The sequence below is a fragment of the Nuphar pumila genome, chromosome 4 (assembly GCF_984573655.1).
Source record: "Nuphar pumila chromosome 4, dmNupPumi1.hap1.1, whole genome shotgun sequence".
NCBI lineage: Eukaryota > Viridiplantae > Streptophyta > Magnoliopsida > Nymphaeales > Nymphaeaceae > Nuphar > Nuphar pumila.
The window spans coordinates 4,837,006-4,853,961 of NC_143252.1; the positions used below are offsets into that span (position 1 = coordinate 4,837,006).

The window sequence follows — 16,956 nt, forward strand, 5'->3', positions numbered from 1 at the left end:
AATATGAAACAAATTGATTGAATATAACCCCTGAGTCGTGCCTCTACTCTACATATTGTTTGTGTTGTACCCACAAAGTAATGTGAAAGATAAATGAAAGTGTATGTAAATGTAGTGAAGCATGACATGCATCATTTAAGAAGAAAAAATATAAATAAAAGAATTATAAGTTACTCATGCTAAGGTGAATGTTTCGCTTACATTAGTAAGTCATGCATAAATTGAATGATCATGCATGAGTAAGATTATTTCATATGATATTGAATTATTGTGTTACAATCATTTGTATGCACTGATAATTGTTTATTTATATGTGTATGAAAAGAATGTTGTTTCATGTATGCTTTTTTCTATGCATATATGTTTTGTTATTGTATTCTTACTAGGAACTTATATATATTAGACTCTTGACAAAATTTCAAGTAATGAGTAGTCTACTAGAGCGGTTGTGAAAAATCGTGGCGGCATTGAGAGCCAGTAATTTTTTTTTTTCAAAAATTGAATTTTGAATACGCAGTATTATTGGTTTTGTAAAACATTATAAATTATTTTGTAATAGAAATACTTTGTTTATAGGAAGTGAATTATTTTAAAAATGTTATCTGCATTAAAACTCAGTCTTTTCATTATTGTATGATTTGTAACCCATTTAAGGTTTTAGACCAAAGTTAAAAAAGTTTCTGCTGATAATAAAAAAAAATCATGTGTTTTTCGAGTTTAAAATCTTAGGGCCTTACAATCAAGGACATTCACAACAGGTATTTGCGAATGTAAGCAGGTATCTGTAGACCTCTTTGAGGATTATTTACTTGAGTGAGGTTCATAGGTTATATTCATAAAGTTTGTATTGTATTTGTGAGTGTCGTACTGTATTTGCATATGTCTCATCAAAGTACGAAAGTCAAGGACATTCACAATAGGTATTTGTGAATTTAGCAGATATTTGCAGGCCTCCTCAAGGAGTATTTACTTAAAGGTGGTTCACATGTTATATTCGCGAAGCTCGTATAATATTTGTGAATGTTGTATTGTATTTGTGAAGGTCTCATCAGAGGGAGAAAGTCAAAGATATTCACAATTGGTATTTGCGAATATCGATAGACATTTGCAGATCTCTTCAAGTATTTGCTTAAAGGAGGTTCACAAGTTATATTCACAAAGTTTGTATTGTATTTGCGAAGGTCATACTATATTTATGGATGCTCGCAAACTCTTCATTTATTTAAGGGTTATAAACTTCCTACAACATACTTATATATTGCATAAACTTCAACAGGTTCACACAAGAGAAGAGAAAATATATCCTAAAAAAGTCTAGAATCAGTGATTTTGGATATGTGAGAGATTTTGTTAAATTACTAGGTAATTTAAGAAGCACGTCATTTTGCAAGGACAATACAATTATTTTCCTGAATAAACCACACCTGACAAAGACCCGTTTGTGTAGCATGTCATTCCTAGAGTCATCATGTTGGCAGCTAAAAGAATATGAAAAAGAAGTGATTTTTAATCAATAGTTTCATGACTTCATTAGAACTAAATATTCACACACAAACACACAAATATATATAGTGATGTGCATCTTCCATACCATTTATCCCTAAAATCATCCAAACCTCTTTAAAAAATATATTTTCACAAATTTTTTGCTTAATCAAAACCTATGAATGTGTTTATCGTTGTTTATTTACTAAAAACCATGTTTTGGATAGAATCAATTAAGGAAAATTCTTGATTTTAAGTTAATCAAGTTTTAATGCAATATATTCTGTTGATTTTTTCATTGAGCTAAAGACACTTTTAGACATAAAAGATGCTAAAACTAATACATGTTTTCTACTAAATAAAGCATGGAGATCAGGGTCTAGAACAGTTTTGAAGACTCACATTACTCTCTCTCTCTCTCTCTCTCTCTCTCTCTCTCTCTCTCTATATATATATATATATATATATATATGTGCCCTTGCATTACCTACTCTTACATAATAGAAAGCTCTAGATTTTCAAATTTCTTAAACTCTTTTTTTGTTGATCAGACCCTATAGATATGATCTATAAGCATTATTTAGTAGAAAACAAGTTTTGGATCATGTGATTATCCATACATGTATGCTTTTTTAAGACCTTTAACCGGCACAATGTATCAAAATTTTATGACTTAAAAATACCTATTTTTATTTCCAAAAAACATGATCCAAAGCATGTCCTATCAAATAAACTATGTTGAGTATATCTAAAAGGTTTAATCGAGAAGATACAACATACAACAATGAGTTCTAGTATGTGGGAGTAGGTCCTCTCAGAGCACAGTAGCATCTCTCTCTATATATATATATATGTATATATATATATATATAGAGAGAGAGAGAGAGAGAGTCTACATTGAATTAGATAAACATACTGGTTCTCAAGAAAACCGATGTTCTCTTCTATAGGAAGACCGCGAAAATCCTCATACTTTGTTTCAGACAAGCATCAATCGACTCCTAACAGCTTTCACCATTCCACATCTGATTTTGCCTGCTCATCTCCCAGAAGCACCATTAAACAAATAGAACGATTTAATACAATATTACATCTGTGTTTTAACTTACAATAAGCTACAAATGTTTTGAAAGTGCACACTCAGTGATAAGGGTGATGCCGAAATTTCCTCTGATTTCTGAATGATTTCATCACCATGGAGTTTGATATCCAAGAAAAGTTTGTTTGAGCTGATTCATCTGACAACCAACAGCACAGTCGGCCATCCTCGCTGCCTGTCCAACAAAAAACGGTTTCGTAGTTTCCGGCAAATCCCATGTGCACAGCAGAAGATGGTACAACTGTTCTCACCACCCCTGAATGGCCACCCTCAAGAATTGCATCAGGAGAGCATATTGCTTGAGGGTTCTTGTAGTTCACAGGGAAGTAACCTAAAGTTCCACTATTTGTACCCCCAATCACCCACAGCTTATCATTAGCTCCACAGTAGTGGCAATCCACAAAGTAGTCAACCTAAGCAAAAAAAAGGGGGGACAAAAACAAAAGCAGTTAGCTTCAAACAATGAACAATGAAAGAAATGAACTTCAAAACATCTTCCTAATTCCATAAGGCATTTTTATTTTTTTTCCTTTGGGGGCAGGGTAGATAGCTCGTGTGATATTGAACCCCCGCTTGTCACACTCTTGCAGCCAGACCCTTATATATATATATATATATATCGTAAACTTTGAGAGTCCCAAACCTCAACAACCCTTAACCCAACCTTCCTTCCTAACTTTGTGGTTCCAAGAATTAGCAGTTTGGAAGGCATCATTTACAATTCATATTTTTTTAAAGAACTGTAGAACATAAGTGGAAAAACTGGGAATGATCCATAACTACAAAGAAATGACAATAGGCATAACACCAATCCTCCAATATTTGACCATGTTTGGTTTGTGATGTGTTTTCCACAAAGATGGAACCGTCACACTCCAAAACGATCATCTTTGTCACTACAGATCATAGATTTCCTACTAAACTGAAGTTCAGGAAGAGGATTCAACAATTCAACACATGCTTAAAATAACAGAATGAACACACTAAAAATAGGAGGAAACAATCACTGTGAACAAAAAGGTAAATTAACCAGTATGCAGTAGGTGAAAAATATGAACGAAGAAAAAAAAACAATATACTGGGGAGGCTGAGTGGAGGGGAGTGGGAAGAAAAAAGTCATCATTCCAAGATTCAACCATACATGATCAAGATTCCAGCTATCAGAAGCCAAGGAGCGAGCATCTTGAAAATCTACTTCCTTCCGTGAATCTTCCCAGTCCCAGACACTGTAAGATACACCAAATTTCTTAACAGCTCAAACAGCAAAAAATAAAAAGTTTAACAATGCAAACACTGATGAACAAGAACCGGACAAAGAAGCAAAAATGAAAAAGATGACAACTTAGTTCCTCTCATGAACAAACTAATATATTTCTATTTTAGTCATGATTTTGTGATTCTGAACAGTGAAGTACATTATCTACAGTCTTTTTAAGTTGTTAACTAACTGCAAGGTTTTGCTAGTTTAATAATAATTTAAACACACTCTAAGGCAAACATTCCTTGCATACAGTGTATCTTATAGGAGATGAAAGATTATGCAAAGAAATTAGTACTACTCATCCTCTTCACCAGCCTGTCCAACTTCATTGTATAACCATTGCTCTTTGCTAACACAACAGAGATTATTCTAGGGATACTTTACTCCTATATTAGGGGTAAAGATGTATGTCAGTCCTCAACCACTCCAAACTAAATGCATCTTGTATTATGTTCTCTATGCAGATCAGTTTGAAACAAAAAGAAAAAACAAGTACCGAGCAGAATTTTGTGCCAACTGACATGATAATGATGGAGCAGCAGCATTTGGTCAAAACTGAATAAAGGTATTACTACTTTACAAGTAATAGTATCTACACTATTGTCGTCAAATAAAAACACATGCAATGAACAAAAATGATAAACATTTTATTATCCTCTTAAGCAGAAGCATATTCACTTCCTATATTTGCATATATCTGTGACTTTTATAAAACAAGCAAGGTCACTTCCAAGCATGAATCTCCATGAAAATATGTGTTGCTTCCAAATGAAGAATTTGATGCTTGCACAGCATGTAGACATATTTCATTTTTTTTGAACCTTTTCCTGAACACGATGCTGCTCTACTAAAGAAGGAAAACCACCAACAACAGAATTTTAGGGGTTTAAAAGATTGACAATAATGGCCTTCAAGCAACTCTGTTAATAACATAACGCATAGCAAAGTCTGCAGAAATTACATGTTAAATTAACTCCTTGAGAAAGGCATCAGCCAAAATAAACAACAGATAATGGTAATTTAGTCGCTGTATAAGTTGGTGTACATTAAATTTTTTAAAAATGATTTGATATCCAATAAAAAACAATGCTCCAATGACATGGACACATTTTTTTTAGTGCAGATACAAGACCCAAAGGCACAATTTACAGGTTAAATCAATAAATGTGAGTCGTAGAATAGAACCTTAATGTCTCAATGTGTGTCAAACACCAAAGCTTTTGGTTTCTCTCTCCAAATAAGCCAATTTTTGCAATCGAAGTTCCCACATTCATAACCTAAGGAAAAGACAGTACAGGTGCACATCAGATATTCATGAACCTCAATTCTGTAAAACTATAAAGCAATTATTGTATCACTGTTAAAAAACCATAGCAAGTCTTTCGTTTTCATTTCTTTCATTTTCACAATGTTGTTCAGCACAGAAAAAGTGCATCAGTGGATATAGAACTTTGAACACTAGTTTTATGTTCCAAAATTTCCACAGAATGTTATTAAACTTTCAATAGCTATCCTCATCCCTTTCTCCATCAGGTTTTCTATACAGTGGACGTAAAAGAATACATGCTTTTAATTGAATGCTGGATGGATGCCTCTCTCAGTTTTTTCCATTCTTTCCTCATTATTTCGGTTCACATGGAAGGCAATATTTGCTTATATTATTTACTATAGAAGTCTGCTGTAATCTCAGGGGGTTATCATTCTCTGGTTTTCTTAGAAGCATAAGTAAATAAACCAACAAGAAAAACCATAACCTTCCAAGAGAGCGATAAAACCATTCGCTATCATAGTGTGGAATGTTGGTCATTGCACACATAATTATGGCCTATAGGATTCTACACTCACAGCAGTGTACAATTAATTTTTGTGCCTCAGATTGACATTTAACCTTGGTATCTATTAGCATTTTGCTTTGCCATTACCAAGAAAGAAACAGTTATAGCAACAATAAAACAAAGCATGCACAATCCAAACAAACAAAAGTTGTATTTTCACCTGAAGGCATTCAGTGAATCAGTATTTGACACCTGGAATCAGAAGAAACAATGCTTACCAACTTCTACTTACAGAATCCAACTGATTCTCATCATTGATGTCACCCTCAGTGGTAAAGTTACATATAAGTCCATCAACAGATGCAGATATAAGCCTATTTTGGTGGTCTGGAACAAATCTGACCTGCAAGCAAATCTCTTCAAAAAAATACCTTTAGAACATCCCATGGCAGTGAAAAAAAGATTGTATGAAATGAGAACTTGAGTGACACAGACCAAAACATGTGCTAGAACAAGCTCAGTCATTCATAAATACATAAAAAGTGCCTAGCTTTATGGGGACAATAACTGCATGCATCAAAGAGTTGCAATATTCTCACATACATGTTAACATTAGTTCATATGTATCTGTTTGTGTACATGGATATGATCGAGCGTTTGTAACGTTGCAAGTATAAGTACATATATCCAGAATTTTATTTATGCATTTATATAGATATCTCTCCGACCCCAATTGTTTTGGGATGAAGGCGTAGTTGTTGTTGTTGTATATAGATATCTCTGCCTATGAAATGCTAGGATGGCGATGGCAACAGACATGCTTATATAAGGAAGCTGCAACCAATCAATTAATTTTCTCAATTTGTATAGCAGATGCTCAGAAAGATGAAGGCATGATTCATAACACACAAAAAAGATCGAGTCCTGTGCAGTGATTCATCCAAACCATGCAAAGCAGCCAGAAAGGTGCAGCTAAATCCAACCTGTGTAACATCCTCCACATGTGAATCTTCCAAACATGCCAAAACCTTTTGATTCCTCCAATCCCAGAAGAGTATCTGCTTATAAACCAGATACCGAACAAACAGTTGAATTACATCAGTTCAAGATGCCACAGAGATGAAAATAGCCTACTTAAGGCAAAAGGCATATCAAAACATGAGGGCCTCATCTGATCCACACAACAAATGCAAACAATGGAAACAATAGAGGCGCATGGAATCATATGTTATAAAAATATCAGATTACTGTTTTTACTATTAGCCAAGTAAAGTATCAACTAGTAGAATTCTCTCCAAATTTCAGTCGCAAGAGCAAAACAGTCTTTTGCAAATGCCCCTTATGAAAGGGAAAGTGAACTCATGGAGCCATTTTAAAATGAATTGCAGGATCATCCCTCATAGCTTCTAGGTAACAAACACAACAGCCTACCCTTTAACCGACTTTCTCAGTCAATCTGAAATGCACTTGTCTCTGTGTATATGCATATGTTAGAATTATTATACTTCCCTTTCTATTATCACAATCATAACAATCACAATCAACATTGCGTAATGTAAATTAGAAAAACTACATGCTCCCCAAGCAAAAGACCTGGTAGCTCAACCCAACTGATCAAAAGCACAACAAGATCTGCCCCCAAGCTGACATGTTGCTGACCTGACTAATTTTGGTCCCACCTGAGATATAGTAGGTTCAGGCTTGACATGATCTGACCCATTAGGAGTCATACTACCTTCTCTACATAGGTATTCCTTGGTTTGATCTAGTTAAAGCTAACAAGTTAGGTTCCAACCTTTTGATGATACATGCAAAATGATGACCTGCATTCCTTGCCCATGAGGAGTTTAACTCAAGCAAAACTTAAAACAAGAAAAAAGTGCAGTGGTTTAAGACAGAAATACAGAAAGATCAAAATTCTACCTGCGAATTACAACCAGCTGCAAGGAGATTTCCACTAGATTGCTCAAAGCTAAAGCTGAATATTTCTTGTGAGGCGGCTCTTAATAATGAAACCTGCAACACAAAGTTCCTGTAATTAAAAAGGTGTGCTTTGCACACATTAAAGAATGAAATCAGCAATGGATGAGACTCATGCATCAAATAAAAATACAAATTAATTCAAGAAGCCCAGTATTCCATAAGATCCATAAGATAATAATCATAATATATAGGTGGATGGTCATAGCTAATACACACGCATGCTCAGAGATTACTCTTATACAACAACATTGAAAAGAATGCATGATGGACCAATTAAACCAAAGCGATAACAATTATTTGATTCATCAGCTTATACTTTACTGACCCGAGTAATGAAACACCACATGACATCATGAAATATTAGCTTATGCTGGCATAAACAAATAATTTGCTGTAGCTTAGACATAAGTATATTTTAGTTATTCCATTAAGATCAATTTGCAGATTTTTGTGATCACACGAGTATATATTCCAGTTTCCGTTACAATAAAAGACTACAAATCAGTTATAAAATTGTAAAATCTCAAATATTAGATATAAAATTGGCTTCTTCATACTACATGAAATTAAATTAGTAAAAACTATGGTGCTATCAGAAAGTTGGGCCATGTGAACCTAAAACAGCAAAAAGACTTCATGTCTTCATCAAAAAAATAAAGCACCCGTGAGAAAACATTGAGTGCAATGCGGGAAAAAGCAAAAAAAGAAGTTAATGCTAAGAGCACATGCAGACCTGCTTGAAGATCCTTGTATCCCATGCTCTGATAGTTCCATCAGAAGAACAAGACTGTAGAACATACGGTGAAGATGGAACAGAGAATGAAATCTCATGGATGGCCTTAGAGTGTCCTTTGCATTCTCCAAGATACTGACCAGTTCCTGGGGAGTATAATTTGATTATATTCGTTGACAATGAAACTGCCATGGCTGGAATCTCCTGGCTTACAAGCAAATGAAATCCAAATTATGCACATGGCAGTTGACGAATTTGAGAAAAATAGTGTGATCAGTGTCAAAGCATGACCAAAAAAAGGAAAGAAAGAAAAGTGAATCAAAGTCGCATCTGAACTCTGACAAGATGTCTGTGGGTTTTTACTTTTTAAACAGACAAAGGTTGACAGGAAGCCCATCTTTCCATGGAGAACTACATGTTTAGTTACTGATGACTTCTCTCAGTTTTTGCTATAAACTACTTTCACACAATTGAGACTGGAACACCAACACTCGTTAACTAGAAAGAAATCAAATTCTTTCTATATAACCTTGTTTCCTTTATTTATATCACTCATGAATATATCAGAGTAAAATAACTGAAATACACATTTCATCACGTCTTAATGAAATGTGCCCGGGTAGGGGACATGATGTGGGCACCCTTAGTTCGATATGAGAGTTTTGCAAAACTAGGACACAATGACATGACTCTCTCTCTCTCTCTCTCTCTCTCTCTCTCTCTCTCTCTCTCTCTCTCTCTCTCTCTCTCTCTCTCTCTCTCTCTATATATATATATATATATATATATATATATATATATATATATATATATATATATATATAATTTAACAGAGCATGAACACCAACTCCAGAACATCATGATATATAAACATTAAAGTAATGTAAGCAACAAAAGGTTTTAAAAAAAGATAAAACAAATATATCAAAACAAAGCAACCAATTTCATGCAAAAGTAGATGAAATCAAACAGTTAGACACAAAAAATAAAGAAGGCATCTTCATCCTGTATATGAAATAATCCACCCTTGCAGAATCACACATCGAATCCTACTCCAAATAATTTTGCATGAATCGGTTCGAGAAAATGGTCTTCCGACAATCACCGTAGTAAAACCAAGAGACCATCGTGCTACAGTCTCCAAACAAAACCAATAATCAAGAAGGTCTAACAATGCGATTTTGTGATGATTAATCACGTTGGTAAGAGATATCCCAGCACGAAATACCGAAGGATTCCAAATTCCACAAGAAACGAGCAAAATAATGCCTAGAAAAGGGTTTCTGGAGACTACCCATGTAAGAATTCTGGTACGGTAATGAAAAAGACGATACAATATAGCCAAGTAAACACTGGAGGTAAAAAGGAGAAGAACCCCAACAACAGGGAAGCAGAATCGGAATACCTTGAAGCGATATGGAAGACGTAGTCGTCCCCGAAATTGGTCTGGATGGTGTTCCGGATTGCGAGTTTACTGAGGGGAGTCCCTTCCTCGACCCCAATCTCTTCATCCTCTCCCTCCATTGCTCGCTCTCTCTGTCTTCTTCAGGGTTGGGGCGGTGAAAGAAGACGAGGCTCACAGCGTGATCTCCGTCTGCCTGTTTCTAGGGCTGGAAATGGATCGGGTCCAACTTAATAAAATGGGTCTGATAAGTTCGATTTGGATTCAATATGTGTGTGGATGGTCTTGCACCCTTGACTCTTGAGCGGTTGAGTCAGAGGATGGGTGCAAGTGTAAATCGGCCGGGTATTAACCCAACCCGAACCAATGTCTCGAAGAGATTAAGCCCTACCCAAGTCGGTATTTGGATCTGTGGATTTGGACAAATCAAGCCACATATACCCACCTAAGTTTATACTGGAACCCACTAGTATGGGACAGAAATGTTGGGCACTGTTCGAAACCCAAACCCAAATCAAAATGGAACAAATCCAGGTCCAATATTTGAAGTTGGCTGAAAATGGATCTACTGAGTATCTGACTCCTTTATAGCTACCCAATTTGTATTCAACCCATTAACACATAAGTCTACAATATCATAAACATTTAAACCTAATCTGTAATCCAAATTAAATTGAGAGAATTTTGGATTTAGTTGTAGTCTCTCTCAAAATTCAAGCCTGACCCAACGCACAAGTCATTTTATGGAAGAGGCTGCATGGTCCAGACTAACTTTAATGGGTGATATGGAACAATGTTTTTAGAAGAAAGTCACCGGTTCTTGAAAATTACGGCATCTAGGGCATAGTGACAAATCTAGCGATATTTAAGAAAATCTCGTGAAAATATCACAATAAAATACCCAAAAATTAAAACTGGTAATTTCTCGTGAGTTTTTCATAGAAAAACATAAAGATCACATTTTAAACATGATATTTATGTTTCTATCGACTATTTATTGTGCGAAAAAACATGTAGTTTTATTTTTAATATTTTCTATTTATATTACCTTATAAAAAATATATATATTTTAAATATTTTTAATTGTTTTTTATTACCGATATTTTGCCCAAAAATGCAAGATTTTCAAAAATATTCCAAACTCTCATGATATTGTGGTGGCCATCGGGCCTGGTTCAGAGTTTTTACATGACTGCTGCTTGGGAGCCCTCTTGGGGAAATTCATAGCAAGGTTGTTAAATGCGATGAGGCGAAGCGAGGTGTTGAGCCTGCGCTTCGCCTCTGAGGCATACGCCTCTCACAACTGGTATGAAAGTGAAGCGGTGGGAGGGGAGCGGCGGCGGTGGAGCAGCTGGCCGGCACGTGGCGGTGGATCCATCGGCACTTAGGGTTAGCACAGCCGACGAATCGGGCGGAGGAGGAAGACTTGGGGATGAAGGAGGGGGTTCTGGAGGTTGATGAGGGCAATTTGCGCATCACAGCACGCCTCAGTACCTTGAGCGTGCGCCTCGCCTCTGAGGCGTACGCTTCAGGTACTGAGGCGTACGCCTCTCACAACACTGATTCATAGTGCTTGTGTGACTGGATCAGGGAAATTTGTACAGGCCGTTGGATTTAGGGCATGTTTGGAAGAGAGAAAAACTCTCATAAGAAATAAATGTTTTGCCTATGAGTTTTTGACATGAGAAGTTCTCCAAAACAAAGTTTTTCACTTGTTTGTGTAGCTTGAGAAAAAACAGTGAGAAAATGGGAAAAAATGAGAGAAGAAGAAGGTGGTGGTGATGATAAGATAGTGGGTGGTGGTAGTAGTAGTGGTAGTGAGATGGGTGGTGAGGAGTGAAAATAAATTTTCTCTTGGTAGGAAACATTCTTTCATCACTTTTATGGAGGAATGTTTCTTATCAAAAAAATTCTATTTCAAAACCATATCGGTTTATCAATTAGTCTCGGATTTTGTTTTTAGAATTCCATACTACAACTAAGGAATCCTTATCACCTACACAAACATGAGCTCTTGTATGCTCAATGGACCACCTTACAATTCTGCCGGATTGATTTGTTCATTGGCTATCAACTGGTCGGGTACCCGATTCATCAGGGTGTACCTGAACCCTCTCAAACAACAATTCATCGGTTTCGGGTTCTAGTTTGGCTGGTTCACACAAATGAAATCCCAAACTTGGATTCGTATAATTTTAGAATGTTGTTATTGCTAAAATTGCATGTAGATTATAATCGGTTCGGGTATCCAACAAATTTCAGAACCCAAACTCGACCTGCATATTGCTAGAGCCGGAATTGACCCGAGTATTATCCAGGTTGATACTATTATATTCATACATGAGAATTCAAGTCCAGGCCAAAAGTATATAATATAAACCAGCTCATTGACAGCCCCTGTCGGCAAGGGATGGGAGGGAACGTGCCAGCCTGGCCCAGCCCAGCCCAAGCTCATTTGGAGCTTGGCCCATCGGGTTTTTAGTGTGACCTGGCTTGTAAGTAGGGGTGGCAATAGGGTCGGGTTGGCGGGTCGTGTCGGCGGGTTGGCGGGTCAGCATACCTCAACATGACCCCAACCCGTTTATTAAACAGGTCGGCTGTGGCAAACACGAACCCGACCCATTTATTAAACGGGTAACCCGACATGACACAGTTAACCCGTTTAATAAACGGGTCGGGTAAACGGGTTGGTGGGTTGGCGGGTGTGTTGGCGGGTTGGGTTCGGGTAAACGGGTTGACCTGACCCACCTAACCCGTTTATTAAACAGGTTAGGCGGGTCGACCCGTTTATGACACAAACCTGTTTAAGCCAAACCCAACCCCGGCTAAGAAGCGGGTTGGCGGGTCATGTCAGAAATTGCCACCCCTACTTGTAAGTGACCCTGCTCATTTATTAACAAGCCCGACTTTAGTGAGCTAGGGTTTGAAAGGCAACCCATGAATTGGCCACCCAATGATCAAACGGTTAGCTAGCCAGCTCAACCCGCTCAAACATGTTTGTAAATTAAGTTAACAAATTATTTCCAAAAGCAATGAAATCAACAAAAATAAAAAAATTCACAAATTTATACTAGTTTCAATACAACTATTGCAACTATTATTATTATTATTATTATTATTATTATACAAAGGACAGAGAAACCACACTCAGAATTAGAGACCTAGTCATGTTGGCTATGACTACGGTCACTTTCCTAGCGATGCAAACTAGGGTTCTGAATGGGTCAGATTCAGGAAGCAAATTTTGGTTGTTATGTTTCAAATCAATCAGACTTCCCAATATATTTTTAGATACGAGGTGTGATCGATTAAACAAAAAAAACGGAACAGAACATTAGTAATAATTGTTCCAAGTCTAACGTTTGTTTGGACCATACTCAGATGTTATATCTCAAATGTCCATTGTTTGATATTGATGTGCGAGAAACTTGGACAGTCATGGATAGTGGGTTAAATTACTTTGTTTTGGATCGTATGACCCGATCCGTCCACCATTTTATATGTTTTAATGAGTTTATTATGATTTTTTGCCCAGATATAGATCCAATTACGAAATTATGACTAAAATCATAAATTTTTGCTTTAAATATGAATTTTGAATCGGATTTTTTCCTCAAATATGGATCTCGAATTGGATTTTTGCCCTGATTATAGATTTTTTCTTTGATTATGGATCTCGAATTGGATATTTGCCTAAAATATAAATCTCAATTTGGATTTTTGCTTTGAATATAAATCTCAAATTGAATTTTTGCTTTAGCAACTCCAAGCTTTCAACAAGGAGAAAACCATTTCCTGAGAGTCGTTTTGTCCTTACCACTAACAAGAAACCATTCTCTTTTTTTTTTTTTATCTTGCATCAATAAGCCAGCCATTATGGTGATTCTTGTAAATTCGTATTTGCCATCCTCTTATGTTATTGTTTTAATTCATCTATTGCAAGTTGTTTACCCTTCTTATTTTTCTTATCTTTTATTGCAATTTGTTTCACTTTTAAAATGCATGTTAGGATTTGAGGAACAAAATAACCATCAAGTGAAGCTTCATTTCTTAACTTTTAGAAAGCAAAGGTTTATTTTACTTGCATATGTGTTTATGAAATTGTAAGACTGAAATGCGAGTTTAAATTTTGCAAAGGAAATAATATGAATGAAGATATCACTAAAAGTTCAATTTTTACTCAGATTTCATTTATATGCAAATTTGGTGGCGATTCAAACTTCATATAGTTTTTATCAGATATTTTTTGGGGTGGATTTATAAATTGTGAAGGTTTCAAGGTGGCTTTCCTTAAAGCGATTTTCTATGTAATTTGATTTTTATCAAAATTTGATGGTTATGATTCTGTTTAATACAGTTATCTCACATATTATTAAGAAAATGAAATATATACAAATAACTATCTTTTGCAAACAAATAATCAATTCACAAGTGTGACACACAAAAGATTACTGCCTTCTAAACGAAGCACCAACTTCTCATCTCTTAATTCAATGTCTTTTAGTACGTGGTGAAGGGTTTTGGTAGTAGGATTCTCATTGGGGGTAGCATCCTCAACAGGTGCAATGGAAACTTGATCAATGGTACCTTGTGACATTGTAGTGAAATTATTTTGTGGATTAAACCATAAAGCGATCTCAGTAAGCCATTGTCTTCGAATTGCAGAAATAGCATCAGGATCTTCACCTGAAATCTCTTGTACATATACAGGTGCTGGTTCTCATGCAACAGTTCTTTTTTTTTTAAGTTTCACGATCTTCAACACTATCATTAGCATTCCTCAAGGCATTTTTGTCACCCAACCTATTTTTCTTAGTACTTTGTGAATCGATATCTATTGGAGGAATAATGTCAAGGAAAACCAATGCAGCACTCCCCCTTCTATTAGGCTCAGCACATTGACAAACATGGCAAATTTTTATGGTCCTTCCTTGTCGAAACCATCAATAGATGTGGAGGTGGTCTGATCTTTTTTCAACTTCAGAAACTGAAGGTGTTTTATCATCCCGAGGTCATCTTGCACTACCATTATGATGCGATTAACTTCACCTTTGAATTTATGTTATTTCAGCTGTGAATTTTCACCATAAATTCCTACATATTTTTTCCACTTCTTTAATATATTAGAATTTTTGTAGCATTCTACCAAGATGGGACAACGGCTTCACAAAGAAGGAACAAACTTGTTGACCTAAAATACTAAGAGTAGGTATCTCCAAAGGAGAGATCTGATATACAAGACATCCAATATAGCAAAGAAACATACTGCAGGTCACTCAAAATTAGTATGATGCACGAGAGAAACCACTGCTGCATGGCAACTAGTATCTTCACTAGAACGAAGAGACATAATAAGGAGATGTAGTAAAATAGATGGGGTTAAGATTTAGATTTTTACAAACTTCAACAAATAGTTCTTTGCAACAATATTCAGTAAATACACTTCATGGTTATTGCTCGAAACTCAAATCCCATGAGTCATCTGTTTAAAACAATTTTGCACCATAACTAAGCAACAAGAGTCTTTAGAAACTGAATTTCACAAAATTGATGGTTCAAATTTTGGCATAGACTCATTACACCCAAACAAACCCTAATAACTTAAAAAGAAAAGGACACGAGATTAAGACTTCTTCATATGATAAACATGAACAAAGTCACTGTAATCTTCATTATCATTATAGTTGCCCATCTATACCAAACAAAACATGAAGAAAGTAAACATCTGTTTTCTCTCACTATTGTGAAAAATAACCAAGAACAAATAAAACCCACAATTTAAAACTCATCGGTTCACATACCAAAACCCAAATGGTGGTCACCAACATCTTCAAAAACCATTTTGGTTAAATACCCACATAAAAAAACGTAAAAAACTCGGTGCTCTCATAAGAATCTTTCTTGGACCGCAACCTCTCCCCTCTGCTCTGCTAATTACACATGTTAATGAACGCGGCATCTAATGTTTGTTAAAAATCATGTTATCGATGTCTTTTTTGTCCCGTGCGAATGCACTGGACGAGCCATCGAACATACTCTTAGTGTAAACCCATGGCACACCCTTGCCCCAAAGAGTCGCCTTGTTTTGGCACCAGCATAAACATAACATTCTTGTCGCACAGGATGACCCATCAAATATACTCTTAGTATAAACCCATGGCACACCCTTGCCTCAAAAGAGTCGCCTTGTTTTGGCATGAGCATAAACATAACATTCTTGTCCCTTATTTTAAGCAAAGGGTTGATGCATACTAGAATGAAGTGGTGAAGACCCCCTTTGACTACACCAAATCCCTTGAGGCTATGCAACTATTATGACCTGTTTGTGATCGATAGTTGGGATGGGCGTTTATGAAATTCATGCATTTGAGTAAGTGGCAACTGCTTTGTCCGAGGTGGTAGTTGCTAAGTCCATCCTTTAGTGTAAATATAAAGGGGAAAGGGCTTCACTTCGCATCCCATCCCAAATGCATAAAAGCTATCCTAGCACCGAGATTCGAAACAGGACCACCATAGGTGTTTGACCAAGATTTAATCAGGAACACCAATTGTATAAACGACCATTCCAGAGCTGAGATTCCAAACATGCACTTACTTTTAGTTTTAATATTACTAAAACCATTAATTGGGTAACTCATGCTCATTGAGTTGACTCAGTTCCGACACATTTATACATCAGACCAGGTTTTGGCCCGGTAGCTAGGGTCAGAGCTTAAAAACCTAGCCTAAACCTGGTCCATGGTGAGCCGTCTGCCCATTGCCGGCCCCAACCTTAAGGGCCCATTTGCCTTGCAAAAAGTTGAGTTTTTTTTTTTTTCAGAAACACACAACAGTCGATGCATTTTCACAGGGCCCACTGCGACAACACAAACATGGGGCTCCCTTTCCTAGTAAAAAGGGAGCCCCAAAATCAACGTCAGACCCCCTTTCAGCGGAAACAGTTGCTGAGGTGTGTGTCGGGGGGGGGGGGGGGGGGTCCGCACATCCATGCCTTGGAGAGTATCTGCGGCAGGCAAACAGCGGCGTTATGTTTCCCATCTTGTCCATAGAGTTGGCAAAAGTCATCAGGAAAAGAGGTCAAGTTAGGGAGGGCGTTTTGATTGTGAAGATAAAACGTTTCCGATGAGGAAAAGTTTTCCTCCTAAAAAAGGGCGGGCCTGTCAACTCTTAAAAAAAGTAAGGGGTGCTCCAAGATAACTTTTGTCTCCGAAAAGAAAA

General features: G+C 36.5%; 1 protein-coding gene across 2 annotated transcripts; it reads right to left on the reverse strand.

The window, feature by feature from the left end:
• Positions 1 to 2,404: 2,404 nt before the first annotated feature.
• Positions 2,405 to 9,916, reverse strand: LOC149839136 (WD repeat-containing protein GTS1-like). Of its 2 annotated transcripts, none has more exons than XM_090004008.1 (8): positions 9,742 to 9,916; positions 8,337 to 8,544; positions 7,544 to 7,636; positions 6,604 to 6,678; positions 5,913 to 6,023; positions 5,031 to 5,122; positions 3,726 to 3,810; positions 2,405 to 2,997 (listed from the first exon to the last, which is right to left on the reverse strand). In XM_090004008.1, the coding sequence occupies exons 1-8, from the start codon at positions 9,858 to 9,860 to the stop codon at positions 2,626 to 2,628; spliced, it is 1,155 nt and encodes a 384-aa protein (XP_089860134.1). In that variant the 5' UTR covers positions 9,861 to 9,916; the 3' UTR covers positions 2,405 to 2,625. The 2 variants fall into 2 exon arrangements, with proteins under 2 accessions (XP_089860134.1, XP_089860135.1); XM_090004009.1 differs by having other exon boundaries at positions 8,337 to 8,482; positions 9,742 to 9,910.
• Between the last annotated feature and the right edge of the window lie 7,040 nt (positions 9,917 to 16,956).